Source organism: Neltuma alba, unplaced genomic scaffold, assembly GCF_004799145.2.
Source record: "Neltuma alba isolate B1F8T4 unplaced genomic scaffold, ASM479914v2 tig00012126_pilon, whole genome shotgun sequence".
Classification (NCBI taxonomy): Eukaryota; Viridiplantae; Streptophyta; class Magnoliopsida; order Fabales; family Fabaceae; genus Neltuma; species Neltuma alba.
In genome coordinates, this window is record NW_021636678.1 from 64,546 (window position 1) to 86,360 (window position 21,815).

The 21,815-nt window shown below is 32.7% G+C and overlaps 2 protein-coding genes across 4 annotated transcripts in view; both read right to left on the reverse strand.

The window, feature by feature from the left end:
- LOC114723213 (bidirectional sugar transporter SWEET10) lies at nt 1–18,125 on the reverse strand. 2 transcript variants are annotated; one of them, XM_028909379.1, is made up of 7 exons: nt 18,121–18,125; nt 2,161–2,236; nt 1,767–1,803; nt 1,437–1,650; nt 1,173–1,334; nt 954–1,073; nt 1–631 (listed from the first exon to the last, which is right to left on the reverse strand). In XM_028909379.1, exons 2-7 carry the CDS (start codon nt 2,204–2,206, stop codon nt 416–418), a joined length of 795 nt encoding a protein of 264 aa, XP_028765212.1. In that variant the 5' UTR covers nt 2,207–2,236; nt 18,121–18,125; the 3' UTR covers nt 1–415. The 2 variants fall into 2 exon arrangements, with proteins under 2 accessions (XP_028765212.1, XP_028765211.1); XM_028909378.1 differs by lacking the exon at nt 18,121–18,125 and having other exon boundaries at nt 2,161–2,315.
- The window catches only part of LOC114723212 (bidirectional sugar transporter N3-like), a 20,200-nt gene continuing 6,721 nt past the window's right edge, over nt 8,337–21,815 (reverse strand). The window contains exons 2-6 of one of the 2 annotated variants that reach the window (XM_028909376.1): nt 10,152–10,381; nt 9,837–10,047; nt 9,579–9,743; nt 9,358–9,477; nt 8,337–9,088 (exon numbers count right to left, since the gene is read on the reverse strand). In XM_028909376.1, the coding sequence (XP_028765209.1) occupies nt 8,708–9,088; nt 9,358–9,477; nt 9,579–9,743; nt 9,837–10,047; nt 10,152–10,231 (957 nt within the window). In that variant the 5' untranslated portion in view covers nt 10,232–10,381 and the 3' untranslated portion in view covers nt 8,337–8,707. Of the gene's footprint in view, nt 9,089–9,357; nt 9,478–9,578; nt 9,744–9,836; nt 10,048–10,151; nt 10,438–21,815 lie in introns of those variants that run through there. The other variant, XM_028909375.1, reaches the window with a different exon arrangement.

Below are 21,815 nucleotides of genomic sequence, written 5' to 3' on the forward strand. Positions count from 1 at the left end.
TTAACAGCCAAATTCGTAGATTTCAAATTACTAAAAATAATTGAGCATCATCATCATCAGTACATATGGTTCGCGTTTATAGCAATTCAGAAAGATGAAATGGGTAACTATTTGACTCAAGGATACACAGAAATTATACTGTATCACTACATAAACAGCAACAACATATTATATGCATATATATGACAGTGATATATAAAAGGAGGCCATATAGGGTTAAATAATTTGACTGTGCCTCACAGTTACAGTTTATATCGTACAGGCACAAGTAACCACACCATTATCGCACACTACGTACTGTTTCTTCAATTGCTTTGCATGCCTCCACTCAGAAAAGTAATTAATTGCTGTTTTTAGGTTAAATTTGTTCTTCTTCTTCTTCTTCTTCTTCTAGCCTTGTTCTTGATCGATCCACTTAAACCTTTTCTTCAGAGTTGGGGTTCCTTTGTTCCTTATTATTATTTGCATCTTCCGAGACCGTATTGCCCAGCTTCAGAACGTCAATGACATGGTCAGATGATAGCTCTTGAACCTTCACTGGAACCTCTAGTACCACTGGCTTGGCGTTTCTGAACATCAAGTAAAGCACCATCTGAACGATGCCGAACAGAAACCCAAGTGTGTTTGGGAGCTGCGAATCATCAACATCCAAAAGATAATTTGATTAATTAGTGTGAAAGAACAAGACGAATTGATGATATTTTTATACATGAAGCCCATGCATTGTTTATGGAACTTGCCGTTTAATTATTATTAATTGGGTCATGACATTAATGAATTAATTAAGCGTGCCTCTATTTAATTAATTTTGTCTTGTTACGTATCCCATATATGTAAAGGAAGGGGAGAGAAAAGCTAAAGGGGCCCCATATATATAAGCAATAAAACAAAATCAGAAAAAGTTAAAAAGCTACACGTCTTTGGTAATTAATTAAAAATATTAATGAACTTACGGCAATGAAATAGTCCTTGAGGAAAAGGCCATAGAAGAACCACATCACAGCATTTGCGGTCAGAAACATGGACAAAGTGAATGGCATGTATTCCACACTCTTTGTCTTTATAACTTTCCTCTGCACGTATTATTATAATAATATCAATTAATAACGATTAGTGCATGCAAAAAAGTAATTATAAAAAAGAAATTAGAATTTGAAGAACAGTTTTCATACAATGATTAAGAGAGGAGCAGCGAAGACACTGATGTTAACCACCAGGCAAATCCATCCTATAATCTGATAACGAGTGTTTCCATGTGAAAGATACAGTGTGGACAGAAGCATGGCTCCGAACCCAAACACATTCAGCAACAGAAGAAGCTTAATCGTCGCAAGCTGTGAATTGTTTCCACATAAGGAAAAGTTAAACAAAGCCACATATATATATTAATTAAAAAAAGGTTAAAGAATTCACTATAAAATCAGATATATATATACCCTGAGCTTCTTGGGAGCATAGACGAGGAAAATGGCAAGGTAGATTATCTCGACCACAATTCCATAGGAGTTAATGGTGATGAGAAGTAAGGTCGCGTTGTTCTTGACAAGCGCGTAGTATATCCAAAGCATGCAGCTGAACAGGGCAACCACATAAGGGTATGACTGAAATCCTTCAGCAGATTTCTTCTTGTATATCAGATAAAAGGTCGGCCTGCAATGTGTAATTATGATGTTATGATTAATTAATTAATTAACCCACGTGACCGTGATTATTTTGGCTGATTTAAATCATCCAATATGAAACCAAAATGAAGTTTCGGCACTTACATTGGAGCAAGGAACACCATGAAAGAGATGATGTTGCCTGTAATAATAGCACAATAAAGACAAAAGAGAAATCGATCAGCTTCGTTCTAGACATATCCGGATAACGAGTCTGTGAGCCACAAAATTTCCCAGCAATATGCACATAACAAAAATATGCATGCTTCAAGCCTATCACCTCTGTTTTCCTTTAAAAACTATATTTGAGATGATAAAAGCCATGCAACTATATGCTGTATCATAAGAAGAAAACCAAGAAGAGAGAAGAAGATGGATGATGAGATGATGAGGAATATAAGAGGATGTGAAACTAATAAACTGAAGTGATGATGAATATAATACGTAAAGTTATAAATCTAAGAGGGAAAAACGTGCAATAGTTAATATATGTATATACCTAGGATGCCGAAAATGAAAGCCAATTGGTGCTGGTGAAGGGCCATGTTGGATTGTGTTTGGAGATGATGTCTCTCCTCTTTGTGTGGGAAAAAAAGTGATACTGAGTTCTCTCTCTCTCTTGCAGTGAAGGCTCAAGGCTATGACCTCTTGTGCCTCTCTCTCTCTAGTTTTTATCTCTCTCTATCCCACGAGTTGGAATAGGAAGAAGGAAAGGGGTATTTATAGTGATAAAAAGGTGGTGGAGCTGGGTCAAGTTGCATAACAAGAATGCGAAGCATCACTAAATAGCTTTAAATCACTTTCCAGTTGTGCCTCCCAAACACCTTTCGTTCCATCTTACCCTATTGCCGTCTATTATACATAACCTTATTTGGGTATATCTCTCTATGGGACGACCCCTTCCCAGAGGTAACTCGTGTTAACTTGCACCATTACTAGTACATACACTAAATTCCTGTGGGCCCACCAGTGTCCTTTATGATGTGTCAACCACCAAGTGGTTGTTTATAAGCCTTACAACTCATACACACATACACACACATATATTCCGATTAATATTAATAACATAATTTTCTTGTGTTGCTCTTCCTATATGGACCATATATATAATTCCTCCAATAAAATGTTGCTTGGGTTTACTCCATGCTTCCATCTTTGGCATTTCTTACTTAGTTTTAAGGCTCCGTCCTCGTCAACCCTGGTTAGCCGCAATTCAATCTGCGTCCTTTCTTTCAGTTTTTAGATGAATTACTTACAGGCTTTTTCTATATTTCGGGATATATAATATAGCTAGCTAGCTTCCACCATCTCTTTACTTATTCCTTTATTTCTTTTTAATTCTAGCTATATGTGAACTAAAATTATATTATAAAACTATAACATACATCAACGTTAATTATAAAGGTGCCATATATATATCATCTAATATGATTAAAGGTTAAACTAATTAAACATCACTATAAAGAATAATTAATGTTGAAATATAACAAAACATGCGTGCTGCTTATGGCAATGCACCAGAACATCGACTTATCCATCGATCTTTTAAAGTGGTGTTTGATATCTAGTGTTGAAGGATTATGCTTTATTACATTTTGATAATCGAATCAAAGTTTAGAAGGTAAAATGTAGGTTCTTTTTTCTTGTTATGATCATGACAGAGAAGCAAAAGTTAAACCTAAAATATCTTCCCTTATAACAAGTGATTAATCAGAATCGTCTGGTGACTTGGTTTATTACTAACTACTAATAGAAATCTATAGTACAAGTTGAAACGTCTCTCTGTCTCTCTCTCTACAATGATTTAGCCTTCTTTGTTGCCTTGGTAAGAATATAATTACGTACGATTTTTTTTTTTAATTTTAACTAAAGAGAGATGATTGTAGGTAGCTAGCGAGTATTATATTGAGAAATGATTGAGAAAGAGGGTTGATTGGAAATAATTAAGCATTATTTTTTTTAAAAAAATGCATGATTAAAAATGGCCTGGTCCCTCCAATTCCACTTTCGTTATCCATTATGAAGATGGGTTTCTGGAGAAAACGGCATGGATCAAGTAAACATGGGCCAAGTCGAGCCAAAGTTCAAATGTATATGTGTGTGTGTGTATAGCACTAGAAAAAAAAATAATAATAACAACAACAGCAACAACAATAAGAAAAATAATAGAGATCCCGATGGAGAGAATCCAAACCAAACCAAAATTGCCATGGTGCTCTCTGAAATGCACTGCATTATATAATGGATGAGATTAGCACAATTCCATAAATGAAAGATTGAGCCACTTGCCCCAAACTTTTTGAAGGATATATTCCACACACAAGTTTGGGAGATACACAGATTCTCTTCTTCATAATAATTTTCAGAACGCACTATCTTCAAATGCCTTTTTTATGTGTAATCGCATTTTGTGGCTCAGATCTTCACTCGTTTGGCATAAAGCCATGATTTCAACTGTGCAGATTCTTCGTCAGCATCACCTTCAAGAATATGCTCTTTTGCTTAAACGAGAAATTTACACATCTTTGCTTCTTTGACCCTGCACGCACACCATCCACCACCACCACCACCAAGCAAACTGGTTTAATTTAATTATATTGATTAATTTTATGAGGGTCAAATTATGGAATTTTTGTTATGTGTTTAGCATCACATGGTAATAAACTAATTAATTAATGATGTCCTTTATGCATCTTCATGTTGAACAAAAAATAATGCGAAAGAATATAACTATGTATAGGACTTACATTTCATTTTTAGACTTCTCTCTGTTTTTTGGTTTTTTTAATCTCTTTCCAAATATGTTATGTGGATTCACTTTTACTCAAATAAATTAAAAAATCCACGCTGTACTCGCATCAACTATTAATTATTTATATATTCATCATTCCAATATGAAGAAAGTGCATCTTGCCAACATATAGGTGCCTTATCCAGATTACCAATTGTATATTCTAAGAAAGTTAGAAATACCAACTTTTCTTGTTAGATTAACCCATACTAAGGTTCCCATATTATAAGAAAGAGGGGAAAAATATACAAACCACAAAAAGCATAGAAAAACAATAAATGTTTGTATAATGATATACATTTGTGTGGTGTATCCTACACACGCATACAAAATTTCGGGGCCTTTTGATCATTACTCCCAAATCATATGCTAGCAAAAGTGCATAGATAAGATAATGTGTGTGCGTGCGTGCGTGTGTGTGTGTGTGTAATATTTATACATCATGTATATCCATGTATAATATAAAGTTCATAGTAATCGATAATATTCATAAACTATAAATAGTGCTTATCTCAAATTTTATTTAAAGCGCATATCCATAATCTTATTATAATATCACAAGAACATGATAAATTATATATATGCATGGTTATGAATTAAACAGTTTTACATTCATTATTTTATTATTTTTAAACGGCGAATAGTTTTACCATTTGATTTCACGTATAAAAGAATTTTTTTAAAAAAATTATTATCCTCCCTTTTTAATGTAAAAGTATGGAATATGGAATTCACTTAAATACATGTCTTATTCCCTACACAGAAAAATAATGTGGATGTGTATGATCTTTTGCAATGCGGAAAGGACACGCGGTGTTGGGGGCTCCGGATAGACCCAGAAAAGCTTTCACAGGAAAAAGATTCACATAATGATGAATTTTTTTTCCTGATGTTCTCTCATATATTGCGCAATAAACAAATCATAATAGTCTTTAATTTTTAAAACACTGTGTCTATGACGTAAAAAGTAAAGAAAAAGAGCGTCACTTCAATTATTTCAAGTGTGTTTTTTTTGTGGAAGGAAAGGATATGATATTTTATATATGAGTGCTCAGGCATGGAATAATTTTCAATAATTTATTTGTTATATTTCTTTAAATATGACGATGTTGCTCCCTTTTCTGTTTTATACAAAGGTGCAATACAAAGCGATAAGAGTCCTTTGTCCCTCTGTTTCTGATACTAAATCATGTGAAAAGGCATATTCATGTGGAACCTACTTGCGATTTTAATGTCTCCAAACGTAGCAGGGCACGATTTTCATTAAAGAAAATTGTCGAATCTTAAAGGGATTAAAAGAAAAAGTGGAATATCAAGATCAGGTTTAACTTTAATGTATTGTATTATCGTCAATGATATGATGATGCAAGCTAATAAGGGCTGACAAGCATTAATCACTTTCTAAATAGTCCATGCGATATATAGTTTATATAATATTAGTGCAGGAAGCATTTCGTATTAATATAATAGTTTATGTAACAGTTTTTTCATGATGATCCTCATTTCCCTTAGTCAATACAATACTGTAGTTATAGGCTAGAAAGAAAAGAGATAACAATTAAAAATTAATTGATTGGCAAATGATTATTATGTGTAATGCAAGGTCAACTTTTCACATCTAAGTATTTACGCATGATTGTCTTGAGAATAATATGCTGAATTACAAGCACTAGCTAGCTTGCTAGTTTCTTCGAAATTGCAGAGGGAAGTATTCGGTTTCGACATTAATTTCTTATATTCCACGAAGCATCAAATTAATGAACATGTAATTAATTACATATGAAAGCATCTGTAGGAATGATAGTGCGATTAATAATTAAAAGCTTACTTCTTATTGTTGCAATCTTGAGAAAATAATGGCCAGCTACTTTTATTATGATACAGAAAGTACTGTAAAATATTATACGCATGATTTGTGTGTGTCAAATGTATACAATGCTTTTCTCAACCTGAAAAGAAATGGCAATAAGTTATCCATAATTTAAATTAAAAAAGCCAACCAGATAAAATTAATTTTAAAAAGTATAGCCTTCTTTCTCTGTATTTTTGTTCTCCTCTCAATATTCTTCACCTAATCAATATTTGTGCATAAAACAAGTTCAAATTAAAAGGTCAAAAATTTTTTTTCAGTATTTTCCATTCCATTTATCAATTTATGAATTGATGATGAGATTATATATGTATGTATGTATGCTTTCATAGTACTATTATTTTGCTATGATTTTGATATTTTTCCACTTGGCAAGACAGCGCTTGCTGTCGCGCGCTTCACTTCTATAATTATTGTGAATTATTGTGTTTTTTGTTATGTTATTACAAAATGGTTGTGATTTTACTAATAAAAATTAGATCCAGTGGAATGAGCTATTTTCTCACCATGTAATGTATCAAAGTTCAGATCCTATTTAAAGTGATACTCACATTTAATATACGGCTATGTCTTGAGTAATATTTGTTATAACAGAAGGATATACATGTACACAATTTTTTTTTAAAATTTTTTTTTTATTTTTTCTTTTGATGAGTTGACGAAAATACTTCATCAAGTGGAAGGACTTCAATTGCAAGTTTGCATGTCATTGGAGTTTATAATTCGCATATCTTCTGAAATAAGTGGAAATGATATCGTGATAAGTCAATTCATGAATAATTAATTTCAATAATTACTGTTCGGAGACGTAAGCTCAGCACTCAGCAGGTTATAAACCTTGATTATTTTAGGGATGTCTGTTATTTAAAGAATGATATATACTTAAGTAAGCAAAAAAAAAAAAAAAAGGATCCATTAATAATACTTAGTGAGTGGGCTTCGATCAATCTTAGTTATACAATCAACACCTCTAAAGGAGCTTGGTAGGCAGAAATTAAGGAAATAAAAAATTAAAAGGATAACTTAGTTAATTTAACAAGTAGCAGGACAATGACTATTAAGTAATAACCAGTAAATCTTGCATTGTTTTTGGTGAAACAATAAGAGTAGATTTTGTTAAGGGTTTTCATTTTTAAAAGTACATCTTGCGGTGAAAGTAAATGATACACCCTTTTCAATGAGGTTTGCTCAAGACAGATTAAAAATCAAACTCTTAACCACTCCTTAGTCGTGAATAGAAGGACAGGTTAAATAATAGAATTTGACAAAAAAAAAAGTGTAAAGAAGATCTGAAGCACCAGCATTAATTAGTTCAAGCAGTTGAGCATTTAATTTTTCTCTGAAACAAGGTCTTGAATTTCAATTTTATGTAAAAGAAAATATTATATTGTTGGAAGAATTTTTGCAATACATATGTTTTGATCAAATTAGCCAGCCGGCGGGTCTAATGTGATTCACAGAGATCAATCTGCACTAAAAAAAAAAAAAAGAGTTAAAATTTAATTCCACTTCGTGTATCAGTATGCATTGAATGGGAAAGAGAAGTGCACTATGATTAGGTGACGAAATCTTGAGATCATTAGGGTTGAAAAACAGATAAATAATAATTAGTGGTACTTTTGAAAGTAGCGTCACCACTGGCGGAAAGAAATTAGAGATACGAACAAACCTCAACCAACCACTCCTACAATCAAGGGATCTGATCAAAAACACCAAAAATCCAGCTTCATACGACTAGCTGCCAATTTTCCTTGCTTTTCCACTTACTTTTCCCAGATCTCTAACACACTCCCAATAATTTTGCTCTCTTTTGATTAGACATTTGCCGCGATTCATAGATCCATCTCCCTCCGTCCCTCGTTTTTCCACTGCCCCCTTTTATCATTTCCCTTTCACGTTTCAACTATTCCCAATTATTCTGTCCCTTCTTCCTCCCCTCCAGATATCATTGTCCATCGTCGACACTACAAAAGAAAGAAAAAAAGTATTTTTTTCCCTTTATCAAAACAACGTAAAGAAAGAAAAGGTGGAATTGTATTCAACATAAATCAGAATCATATCTCTGCCATGCAGACTCGGCGCCTGCGATGTAGGCTGCTATCAACAATATAACATGCTTTTACATATATAAGCGACTATTACGTAGTGTCATAGAAAATTAAATCCTACAAGATAAAAAGTAACAGGTGAAGATAAAAATGGAACCATATTAATTAACTACATCATCTGTGGCCTCCCCACTAATCATGAGGCTTTAACAATTTTACACGAAAATTCAAGAGCCCATGCGGTGCGGCGGTCGCAGAGAGACAATCTGAGAGTGAGAGAGAGAGGACAAGATTCCTGAAAACACGCGCGAGCGCGTATACGTGTCCTGTTCTCTCCTCAAACTTCGCAAGCCACCATCTGCTGTGGTGGTATTTCAATAAAGGAGGGTTCCACCGCTGGTCTGGCTTTGTCGTCGACGTCGTTAACCTTTGTTTGGTCTTGCTTGTTGTGAGGTTGTTCTTGTTCTATTTGTTCCTTTTCTTGTAGCTTTTCTTCTTCGTCTTTCTTCTGATGTTCTCCGATCTCGATGGTTACCATTTCGTGTTTCTCTTCCTCACCGACGTTCTTGTTCTCATTAGTTGCTTCCTGTTTGTTTTCACTCATCACTTCGCCCTTCTGTTCTGGGAGCTTCTCGTCTTTCACAGGCTTGTTCTTTCTGTACATTGCATACAGAACCATCTGTACGATCCCAAACGATAGCCCTACAACGTTGGGGAGCTGTCCACGCAATAAACCAAATTCTGATTATTATTTTATATATTTTGTGAAAACGACAAAACACAATCAAAATGAATGAGGAGGCAGGGTATGTGATTAATTTGACCCTCCAGAAATTTTTCGTTTTTTCTCGATTTTTTTGTATTATTATTATTATTATCACTATTATTATACCCACAAAATTTGGGGAAGATATCTTAATAATTAAAGAATACAAATCAAATCCTTCAACAAAAGAGAAAATAAATGCAAGAGTTCTAGAAACTTACAGTGACATAGATGTCCTTGAGGGCAAGTCCATACATGAGCCACATAACTGCGCTAATTGTTAGGAGAAGCGAAAGTGGGAAAGGCAAGAACTCTACGCTCTTTGTCCGGATGACCACCCTCTGGAAATGAAATGAACAATTCAAAATTCATAAATATCTCAAAAAATAATATATAAGGTAACAAACCATATTTCAAAGCAGGATAATTAAATAATACTCACGATAATGCTTAGAGGGGCCGCAAAAACACTGGTGGCGAAGACCACACAGATCCATCCAAGAAGCTTCACGCGAGCCGCAGGTCCTTTGGCGAGCAAATGAGTTAAGAGGACAATAACACAAAATCCCGCAAAGTTCATCAAAAGAATCAGTCTTAACGTGGACATCTGCGAGATCAGTCACATATTAATCAGAACCTCATGACGAGGGAACTGAGAAAGAGACATGAAGAGAGAGGGGAGAGAGAGAGAGAGACGGACCCTAGCTTTCTTGGGACAGTAAGTGATGTAAATGGCAAGGTAAATGGTCTCGATCACGCAACCGAACGCATTGATGGTGATAAGGAGAGTCTCTCCCGTCTTCACATACGCATAGAACAGCCATAACATTGCACTGAACAGCGCTGCTATATATGGCAACGATTGAAACCCTTCCGTCGTCTTCTTCTTATACACTCTGTAGAATGTCGGCCTGCGACATCCTCAAACGTTAATCAATCGTGTCCCAGACATTAACAACAGAGTCTTATGTACGTATCCAGCTGATCCAACCAACAGATATATAGATATACTTACACTGGTGCTAGGAAGCACAAGAAGGAGGCCATGTTGCCGAGAAGCCCGAACACCAAAACTAAGGGACCGTGATGAGCCATGGCCTTGTATATGAGGTGAGATTAATTGATTGCAATGATAAAGAACAAAAACCTTCTCTCTCTCACTGATCTGTGGTAGGAATCAATCAGAATTCCCTAGAGAAATGAAGGAAGAGAAGGAAGGCTTTTCTCAGGTGAATCTGTGGAGAACTCTGTGTTTCTCTCTAGCTACCTATGGGACTGAATAAAACATGACAGAAATGAGGGATATATATAGTGGAGCTTGGGGGGGGGGGTGCATGGAAATGGGATAGACATGGGTGTGTGTATGTGTGTGGTATTGCATGGACAATATTGAGACTAATGAATAAGTGATGATTGAATTCCTAGAAGTTGCTTTCGGAGGCTATGGGGTACACAAAACTCATGCACCCATAATCGAAAATATATTAAATAGCCAACTCATCGCATTATTGACGCATAATAAACAAGTTGTTGTAATGTAGTTCTACAATTATTACTTGGCCCACCCCAATTCACTTAACCCTACGTGTTACGTACCCAAAATGTTTTCCCCCACTCCTCCCATCCCTCACGTGTCCACTCTCCCCACCTTCTTCATTTCCTTTAATTTGCTTTCCCCTCCCTTTAAAATTCTTCTTCCAATTAGCCCCAACTTTTTGGAGGATTTTTTATTCACTTCTTTCTAGATTTCATTTTCTTATTTTCATCTCTCCACTGTTAAAATATTTAGAGCATGCTATTCGCATGGTACTTTCCTAGAATCTTGTTGCAGTTATATACATGTATATTGATGGCAAAAAAAATTATATACATGTATATCAGTCCAAGAAGTTTGTGTTTATTAAGCTATATGTACAGAGCTCCAATTTTAAGTTTTTCACTAAATTCAAATATTTATATGAAGAATATTTTAGTTGAAAAAATAAAAAAAAATTAGGACAATAAATAATGTATTTTTGAAATTTAAATAATGTATGAATTTTATTTTTTTAAAAAAAGGGAGAACTTTTTGATGTTTACTAGTACCTTATTACGTCTTGGAAAAGGCTCCCCTGGTGTAAATAGTACAAGTGTATGTTTAACCTTTCAAGAAAGCTCCCATCTCCATAAAGGTAACGACTACTCATTGACACCTTCTATATATACAGTAAATGAAAAAATAAATGAACAGTGACAAGTAATTTTGTTTTTATATATTATTTGAATACAATCATTTCATCGATATCTACTCCAAATTTAAAGGCCGCTTCACATCCCATTAATTATGACATTATTTGTTCGACTGACAGCGTAGTTCGGTTTAAACTCATATACTGTTCATGCCCACAAATCATCAGAGTCCATTTTAAGTTTTTATACGCATATAGAAAGGTAGTAACAAATTTGGAACTATTTCATTAATTAAGTTTTATTGGTTTCTTTTTTATTTTGATAAAAAAAATATTCATTTAATTTGAACATATGAAACTCATTTTTCTCCCCCAGCGTAGTGCGATTATATTTTGGGTCTAAGAAAATATCTGATTAAATTATATAATCTCAGACTCCAACCAAAAGTTCACCGCACTAGAAGAAACCACGGGTAAAATATTTGAACCGCGTTAGTGTGTTCATCACCTTTTTCAGGGGTATTTTGATGCAGAGTGGAAGCCGCCAAGATCCCCTCCACTAATGACAAAAAGCAAAGCTAATTAAATCGCACACCAAAGTTGACACGTGTAATTAATAACCTGATATTCCAAATCACTGTGATTTTTAATGGAGCCCCATAGTGGGGTGATTCATATTATAATTTGTCAGAGAAATATGATATTGCGTTCTATCTCAGACATCTTCTGACCCTCCACGCGTGAACAATGGAATCAAAGTCGACCTGGCTGACGAGACCACGTGTCAACCTTGGATTATAGTATAACCTAAAATGGTGCTACGTTTGAAGCTACTTGCCTCGACAGTACAAGGGCTAGGTATTTCAGAGATTAGAAAATACACAGAAGAGGGAAAAGTGAGAGGCTTTTTTAGAGCCTCCGGTAGGTAAAGTTGGAAATCTTAGTGGCAGGTTAGGGGAGACAGGCATATATGAGAGGCATGACGAGGAACCAAGGATAAGATCTCAATTTTATCCTCACATCATGATAGGTAGTATTTTGCAACATTATAATTTGTTATTAGAGCCATATCGTCTTACGTTATTTCTTCAGATATACATGCTCCTTAGTGCTGATTGATTGATGCATAAATGTATAAAATAATGCGTAAATCATTATGTTAAAATAGATTTAAAATTATAATCCTATGCATTATCTATAATTAGGTGATTCTTGCGTATCTAGCCCGATTAGCATTAATTGTGCTTCGTCCTCGTATGAGATTTGTTTAATCACCTGGGAACTCAGATATTTTTTGGCCGTAACGAGCTTCAGGGTTTTGCCCCTTCATGTCCGAGCACGTGTGATTATCTCCTTTATTTTTTAATAACACTTTATGAATAAACTAACGTTTTAATTTTCAGACCTACACAGCTTGAGGGCATGAAATAATTTTAAATAGCAGCAACCTTGTTACATGGTCTGCGCATGCTGCTTGACCGAAGAAGTAGGTTCATTTCCACAAAAGTAAAGGTTGTAAAACTTATTGTCAAGGTTATTCGGTCAAGGGTGTGTTCTATTTTTTTAAGTGAAACAATAAACTAATTAACGATCAGAAAAATATTGGCATGAAATTATGGGTTCAAGAGGCTTTCTGTCATTTTAAGATCATATTAATTAGAGATTCAAGATTTAAAATTCAAGATATTTTTGGATAATTTAGCTAAAAGTTAATAAATTGAATATGACATTTCCGAAAATTTACAGAGGGCAAACTTCCGACTTAATCTAACATTCATTAAATATAAATAAATAGAAACAATTTTTTTAAAAAAGACAATTAATATAGAAGCAGAGGAAGTATTGCTTATCCATATTCATGCACGATCAACTAATTAATTATTTATAAATTTTTATTAGAAAAAGAATAATGCTATATAGATTTCGTTCTCGTTCATACAGGATTTTACCAGTTTATAACAATCCAATCTATTTTATTGAAGTTTAACTCGTTTAAAGACTGCAAATTCATCGAATTAAAAATAATAAACTAATTAACCCAAATGTTTATCTGCTGAACAAATCAATCCACTTGTATATTAAATAACCAAAAGTAACAAGCCGCTATCGGAATATGATTTTTTATAATAATTCTATAATCACTCAACTTGATTGTTATCATTAGCATAACTTTAAGAAGATAATTATAATTAGAGGACTCTCCAGTACTGGGAGGCGAGAAGATAAATATAATTAGAGGACTCCCCAATACTAGGGGGGCAAGTATCCACCATGAAAAAGCATCACAATTATGCTATATAATACAATAATATTCATTTGAATTAATTAACTATATATATATATATATATATATATGCAGCTCTACGTACGTACTAATGCTAATACCAATTCTTGCACGTACGTGAACTTATGTGCAAATTAATTCGCCGCAATCAAATTCTCATCCAGCATTAATTATCTCGACCTTGTGAAAGAGATAAAATCAGATTCCAAGAGTAGTAACTATCTTCATTTAATTTGATCAAGAATAAACGTAGAGAGCATAAGTTCAGGTTAATAATATATATAGTGCGACACAGCAAATGGCCGTTTCAAAGAACTTGTGAAATGTCTAAACTAGAAAGGAATGCAATTATTAGTAATTAACAATGATCAGTAGTGGCGGGATCATTAGTACTGTAATGTGACCTCAGCTTCCTTTTAGGATCGTTCGGCGAACTAACCCGCACCACTTTTCAAAGTTGAAATCCTCACTCTCTTTAACCAAAAAGTATCCTTATTTTTTTAAAATACGATAGTTACAGCCACAACCACAATATATATCGCCGGAGAGATCAATCGCCGACATGTCTATGTTAAATGTCTCACACGCGCGCGCACATATATATGAACCCTTTGTTTTTGTTTTTGAACTCCCTTAAAACCCACGCAAACAACAATAAACATGAGACATCGATCCTAAGCTGAGAAAGTTATACTCATTTTCTTTTAGTTACTACTACCTCCGGTCCTAATTATAAGACTTTGCTTATAAATTATAAACGGGGTTTTATAATTAGGTCTGGAGGTAGTACTGTACTAATATAAACCTCCATGAGGAATATAATTAACATGCTTTAATCATTCACATTAATTTGCTATCATTTTTGTTAATGGTAAGTTTGAATCTTAATGTGAAGCTTTAATCATTTACATTAATTCGTGATGATTGAAAATAAATGCCTGCATGTGCAGAAAGAAAAGCCACGTAATTTCATTCGATTTCGATTAATTGATGATAGCATATATATCTCCATGATGAGTGCCACATGCATGAACCATAAAAAAAAAAAAAAAACCAAACAAAAGGGCAAAAAGAGAGTCGTGGGGTTTTAATTTTACAAAGTGGTACGTTGCCCGACCAAATAAAATTTGATTGCAATGATATATTTAAACGTGTGGATCAAATTGCATCAAGTTTTCGGATTAAATCTCCTTCACCCGACAGAAATGATTGATTGATTTTTTTAATAAATAAGTATAAAACCGCGTATAATCGGCTTGCATGAGTGATTTATGGGGCTTCTTTTTTTTTTTTTGTGGCTAAAAAAAATGCCTAACAACATAGAGGGACACCTGGAAATTGCTGGAATTTCCTCAAATGTCAGCCTAATATATATATATGAGTTTAGGACTTTGATTGAAAAGAAAATGAACCAATCCGATGTTGCTAGCTCATACCGGAACCCTTTGTCTTTACGCCCACCTCCCTTGCTTGCATTTGAATGCCACGTCCATTCATGAATCCAGCTTCATCAATAATTATTTAGTGATGTGGATATGAGATGAATGATGATGTAATTATAGATTTTGGTAAAAAAAATAATATATAGAAATTGGCTAATAATCAGAACTATATGAAGTAACAAATATTAATATTACCAAATAGTTTGTCATAAAGGACTCGTAGACTATTGATTACTCGTTAATAATTTATATTTTCCATATTTTTGTTGTACATCTTTTTATTCTAAATATAAAATTTAAGCGTGGGCTTCTTAAATGCCAGCATTTGATAGGCAGGTTTATGTTTGGCTAAAAAAGGATAGGCATGTTAATGGCACCATGTATTCGTGGAATTAATGATAAATCATCAATATTTAGACGAAATCATCCAAAGAATGAAATTTATTAATTTTTTTTAGAAATACTAAAATTGAGAGACTGTAAATAGAAAATCAGTTATATTTTTTTGGTGTCAAAAAGTTCACGTGAGTTGGATTTTAGAACTCATCAAAATTAAAGCATGCTTTCGAACTCATATAATACTTATAATTGTACTTACAAATCTTCTATCAATAAGATTTGATAGTAAGAATTGAATTTATAATTTTATGAGTTATATGCCAACTTTTTATTAAGTGGGAGAATTAATTTTAGCAAAATAAATCTTCTGAAAAATTAGTTGTGATGATGTACAAGCCAGAGCATGGGAACTAATCGAGACTGAAAGTCCCCTTTCACCCCAAATTGCAAAACGTCATTATGTTAAATTGAAGATGAGTTCTTTTCACCTTTTTGATTCTGAAATTTGTCCCGTACCATGTAATTACGGGGGTCAGATCCAATGTCGTATCAACGATCTCTGGGTCCTTTCACAATCACCAAAATTAACAAGGAAGCAAATAATTCAAATGCTCTGATGAATATGTAAACACCTATACCTGTATATGTTGGCACAATGTTTTTTTTTTTTTTGACCAGCAGTTGGCACAATCTTCTTGACCTGAATATTGTCATTAATGTTTGCATTAACCATGAGTGAAAGGGACTTAGTTCGTAATATTGGCTTTAAAGTACCATGGTGGAGGTACGCATGAAGACCTCACTGTCAAAAAAGTAAAAAGCAGAGCCCTCTAAGTACTTCTCAATTTGTAATATAAAAGTTAATTAAAAATTAAATTTTATCTAAAATATAAAATTTTAATTTATTTTATCTCTTATATTTATAATTTTTTTAAATTATCTCTATCTCTATTATTATAAAAGAGATACTTTTAATACACATAATTAAAAAGAGTAGTTTATAAAAGTCAATATATTTGTTATCATCTACTCACTTAACTAACTTTTATAATATCTCTAAATTAGTTATTTGTCTCTTATATTAAAGATAAAAGATAGTAGTAATTTAGAAACCAATAGCTATTATATGCATTAATATATAATACTCCATCTAATTCTGAATATAAAAACTGGTAATAAAAAGTTTTTTTTTATCTTAAACGTGAGACTTCTTACCAATTCATGTTATTTCTGATTGTATATATTAAAAGAGTTTTTCATTAATATAGTAATTTTCAATGTAAATAATTAATTTCTGGAAATTAATTATTTACTTCTTAAAAACGAAGGGAGTGGCGTCATCATTGATTGTGAACATAAAATATCAGTACTTGTATTGTGTTTTTCAGAGATGGGGACCCGGGAATGGCAGAAATCAAATGAAGGTAGTCCCAGTGACAGCCATGGAAACGTCTCATTTTATGACTTATGACCTTCTCAATTATTTGAAGCCATTTGGACCATTGAGACGCCGCCACATATCACGATTAAAACTATTTTTCCGGGACGACTTCATTTGTCATATGAAGTTGTCTGCCAGCTAAAGCTAAGCTGAGCATTTAAAAAGCACATAACTATCCTGTTCATGATAGCCACTGGATAATTCTAGAAACTTTACAATCATTGTGAAAGCTAGTACTATCACCAAAATTACTGCCAAGCGTGGTTCCTTAAGCTCTGAATAACAAGGGGTTTTAAACCTATTCTTTTTTTTTTTTTTGGCAAAAGCTTTAAACCTGTTGTTACTTCATTGCTATTTTCCCCCTCTGTTGACGTTAATCAAGTAATTAAGGGATATCACATACTATCTTTAATTCTTAATATAAAAACTGGTTTACTAATTTAAATAGATCAAAAAACAAATTAAATTAGTTATTTATAATAAATAAGTGCTGTCTTCTTTAAAATACCCTTACTAATTAAGTATTATTTGACAAAATATTTAATATGTACAACTACAATAAAAATTACTATGAAAAAAATAGATAAATATAAGAGGTAAAGTGGATTGGAGTCTTATTCATTTTTATGTTAAAGATTCTATCAAATAGTAATTCTAACTAATACATATAATTATCAAGGGTATTTTAAAAAAAAATATTTATTTATTATAAATAACTAACTTAACAAATTTTTATAATCTATTTAAATTAATTAACTAATTTTTATATTAATAATCGAAAGTTACTAAGGAGAGGAGGTAGTGCTATCAAGAACAGGATTTCAAACTTTGAAGTGAAAAAATGTGCCTGCTTAAGGTTTTGAGGAGTTTGAGGGATTGTGAAGCGACGCATCGATTGGTCACGTCAGAGTTACCACTTACCAGGGACGGTGAAGTCTCATTATGAGAATAATAAATGAAATTACCAGCAAAGGTGGTGAGTCACTCTGAGAAAGTAATAAAGTGTTTGTACATAAAGTTACTTCATTTTAATTTCTTGCTCTGTGATTTTGCAATTAGGTGGTCATTGATTAGTTACACCAACTTCGTTTCACTTTTTGAGTAAAATGCTTTGACACAACATTTTACACTCTGTCAGAGCGATGAGATGACATTTAAGTCCTAAAGCAATTACATTAATAACGGTTAGATTTTTGAAGATATTTTTGTTTGAAAAAGAGTCACAAACAATTCTAAGGGCCTATTTGGGAGACTCTCAAAACCATGATTTGGGAGGTAAAATCATGGTTTGGGGGAAATATCACCTAAACAGTATCAATTTTGATACTATAATTTGAAACTATGGTTTGGGCCAAAACCATGGTTTCAGGAGAAGTGAATCCATTCTACTTCTGGTTCAAATTGGAGAGTATTATTGTGCCTGTCAGAGTAGATCTTAACAATAATATGATTTTAACATCCCTCAATTAATTTTTTATAAACATATTAATCTTATATTTTATAAGTCTATATACACATATTAATTATTCATTAATTATGTTGGTAAAAAATATATTATTAACAATTTTATTCTTTCAAATTAAAATATATCATCAAATCTATCTTGCTATGTAATTATCATATTAACTTATGTCTTTTTTAGTAATTTGCATATATAAAAAGTGATTCTGATAACAACTATCCAAACACTCTCACTTCTCAGAATCATTTTTCACAAAATCTATTCTTCACAAAATTTATTCTCCCCAAAATTTATTTTTCAAAAGCTATTCTCCAAACTATGGTTTGGTTTTATCCAAACACCTCCCAAATATAAATCTCAGTTGTAAATCAAAGTTACATTTGAAATTTAAATGTTTTTTTTACCACTCTGGTCCTTAAATTATCAGTGAGGAAAAACTTTTGGTTCTAAATATACGTTATTTATAGGTTAGGATATTTAATGATTTTTTTAATTTTATTCTTATTTGATTTTTGCTTAAAAAAAGAAAGAGGAAAGAAATGTAAAAATGATATATAAATACAAAGAGAGAAGAATTAGGATAAAAGTATATTTGAAAATTTTTTATCAATTTATATAAGAACAAGAATATTATAATTGAGATTCCTGAATTTATGATTTTAAATTGATATTTGCAACTCCCTTTTCGGAAAAAAAAATTATCGGATTTAACTAACATTAATTTGTTCTTTCTCTTTTATATCACCATCCTACCAAACAATAGACTACATTCATACTCTTTTTCTTTTGTCCGGTGACTACATCTATGCTACTCTAATCCTATTTCAAGAGAATACTTTTATCCCAAACATAAGTTATCTGATTAAATTTATTATATAAACGTACAATTTTATTTTTAATTTATTCTTCAATAAACTGTTTTTTATTTTAATGAAATTGGTTAGAAGCAACTAATAAATAAAAATAGAAGAATGATATAGTTAATTCACAAAATCTCTATGCTCTTACCGGTTCTAACAAAATAGATAATAATTTTTTAAAAAATATTACAACAATGTAGTTATATTTTTTTAACATTTACATGTTGTTTAAATGAGCCAAAAAAAGATTGAAGGAATGAAGAATTGCACTGATGATCCAGTCTATTGAAATGTGTAAGGAAATGTTGAAAACAATTACATACTAACAAGGATCCCCATAAATTTTATGATTTATGTTGTTATATATCTATATATATATATATATATATATATATTATTCTTGCACTGGGAGTGGATCGGATAGGGACAAAAACCAGATCCCAATTAACATTTCTTTTAGGAAAAAATTAGAAAAATTTGACAAAAAATATATGTTTAAAAATGTGATTGTTCAAAAGAATTTGATGCAACTCATCTTTAATAAGTGTAATTAAGCAGTCGTCAAAATGAAGTCATTTACACATAGATGAAGATAATACTGTTGAAAATGAGCTGTATCATCTCAAATTCAGTTCATTTTAGCTAATAAAATTGTCAAACAGGCATTTTTAATCAAATAAATAAAATATATGATTCTCACGAAAAAAATCAAACATTTTCCTATTTTACAAGTGGTTAATATATAGTATGACCTTTTATCTTACATATATATTTGATTAACTTATAGCTAGTTATATGTATTACTTCTAGTTCTTAATATAAAGTCTAGTTAATAGTTCAAATTGAAAATAGTTTTTCGCTATTGTCAGCAATGCAACTCATATTCTTCAAGATCAATATGCATGTTTAGTAATATCAACTCAAGCTGATGATAATCATGCATCACCTATATATGCGGGCATTTCCTAAAGCACCCCTCTCTTTCAAGAGGAATCACGGCATATCTATTCAATAAACTCAATGTTATCGACAAATTTATCATTAAATCATCCAAATATATGATAAGCCAATTTCTCTTCATACATTATAGGAAATATGATGGATCAGTCACACACCACTTCTAAATAACGTGACCTATTTCCACAAGCCATGAAAAGAATAAATATGGATATTACTTCGTAGAATCCACAAAATGCACGAGATAAAAACATTCTAAATATTACTTCCAGTCCTAAATATAAAATTTAGTTTATAATACAATTAACACTACAAACTATATCTTATATTCAGGACCAGAGATAGTGTGTTTTAAATAAGAAGAACAAATCTAACATTTAAAATTTAAACTTTGTTGTTTGTTTACTCATCAATCATCATCTTTCCTGATGACTTTATACAACAACTAATTAACAATGTCAACTTGGGACAAATTTTATGGCGTTTTATTGGCTGTGTTAATTGATAAGTGAATAGACGATCGTATTAATGGTGGTTGTTGTTGCTGAGTCACATGAGGGTAAGGCAAGAATGAATGAAAGAGATTACTTTGGAAGAAGGTCAGGGCAATTAACTCTCACCTCAAATTCTTTCCCCTCGCAGCAATTCACATTGGAATTTAAAGCCATTAATGTCTTAATATCACCAGGCACTTTAATTTCATATCAGAATGTACGACCGTAGGGTTCTTTCTTAACCACGTCGTCACTTTCACTTGCATCGCCACATATCTTGCTCGTCTCACATACAAACAAACTTAGATCTGGTCGACTAGCCACACCCAAACAAAGCCCCACCAACTCCATTATTGATGACAAACACATACCTCCAAAGTGCATTGAATTTCCATCACCTTTGTTATACTCAATATTTCATAGAAATGGCCAAATATTATTATAGCCTGTACACATTTCAGTTATGTACTATCTTCTGACCTATATGCGACCGTGTGTTTAATATTTGATTCAAAAAGAGGGGGCTCTTCCACGACAAAAGTGGTCAGTGGTGATGGAAGAGTACAAGAATCCGAGGCAAATGTTATGATTTCTGGTGCATGCAAATGTGAATGGGTTGAGGTTAGGGTTATGACTTTGTGACTATGGTTCCAAAACTGATGTCTGGCCTCAGGGTTCCTCTTCAGACTTCGAATGATTCTGTGAAACTGGTCTATGTCCCGTGGGGTTGCTTGTGGAAGAGAATTGAACTTTGTAGTTGGTCCGTTTCATGTGAAAAATATACAGGACAAGATTGATTAGGTAGTCTGGTTCTGTTGTAAGCCCGAAGCATCTATCTGTTTGTGTCTTTTGTTGTTTTTTTGCCATAGGCCCAAAGCCAACTTGTTTCTGGATTTCCCTAGCAGCCAGAAGAAAACAAACCAAAGAGATTCTGTAGCCTGTAGCGGATCCTGAGTGGGAAGACTATAGCCAGAATGGCCGAAAACAATTCAAACAGATGAACTCTGACAAACCATGTGAAGGAAAATTTCGATCTTTCTTCCATTTCTTTATCCGAGAAAAAGGGGAAGTCGCATGAAATGGGATCCACACAGCAAATTTTTCTCTTTCGTATTCGTCATTTGCTCTTTTTTAAAGACCACTTATTGAAAAGGAATAATTTGCATTTTAAGGGAGAAATGACAGAAACGACGAAATACAGGTATTGTTTTAGTCATTTTAACATCTTGTTA

What these genes read in the sequence shown, in the direction of transcription:
- LOC114723213 (XM_028909379.1), bottom strand. Translation starts at nt 2,206, where the DNA reads ATGGCCCTTCACCAGCACCAATTGGCTTTCATTTTCGGCATCCTAG. An exon ending in TTTCATTTTCGGCATCCTAG is followed by an intron (nt 1,804 to 2,160) that starts GTATATACATAT and finishes CTATTATTACAG; the next exon opens with GCAACATCATCTCTTTCATG. An exon ending in ATGGTGTTCCTTGCTCCAAT is followed by an intron (nt 1,651 to 1,766) that starts GTAAGTGCCGAA and finishes TACACATTGCAG; the next exon opens with GCCGACCTTTTATCTGATAT.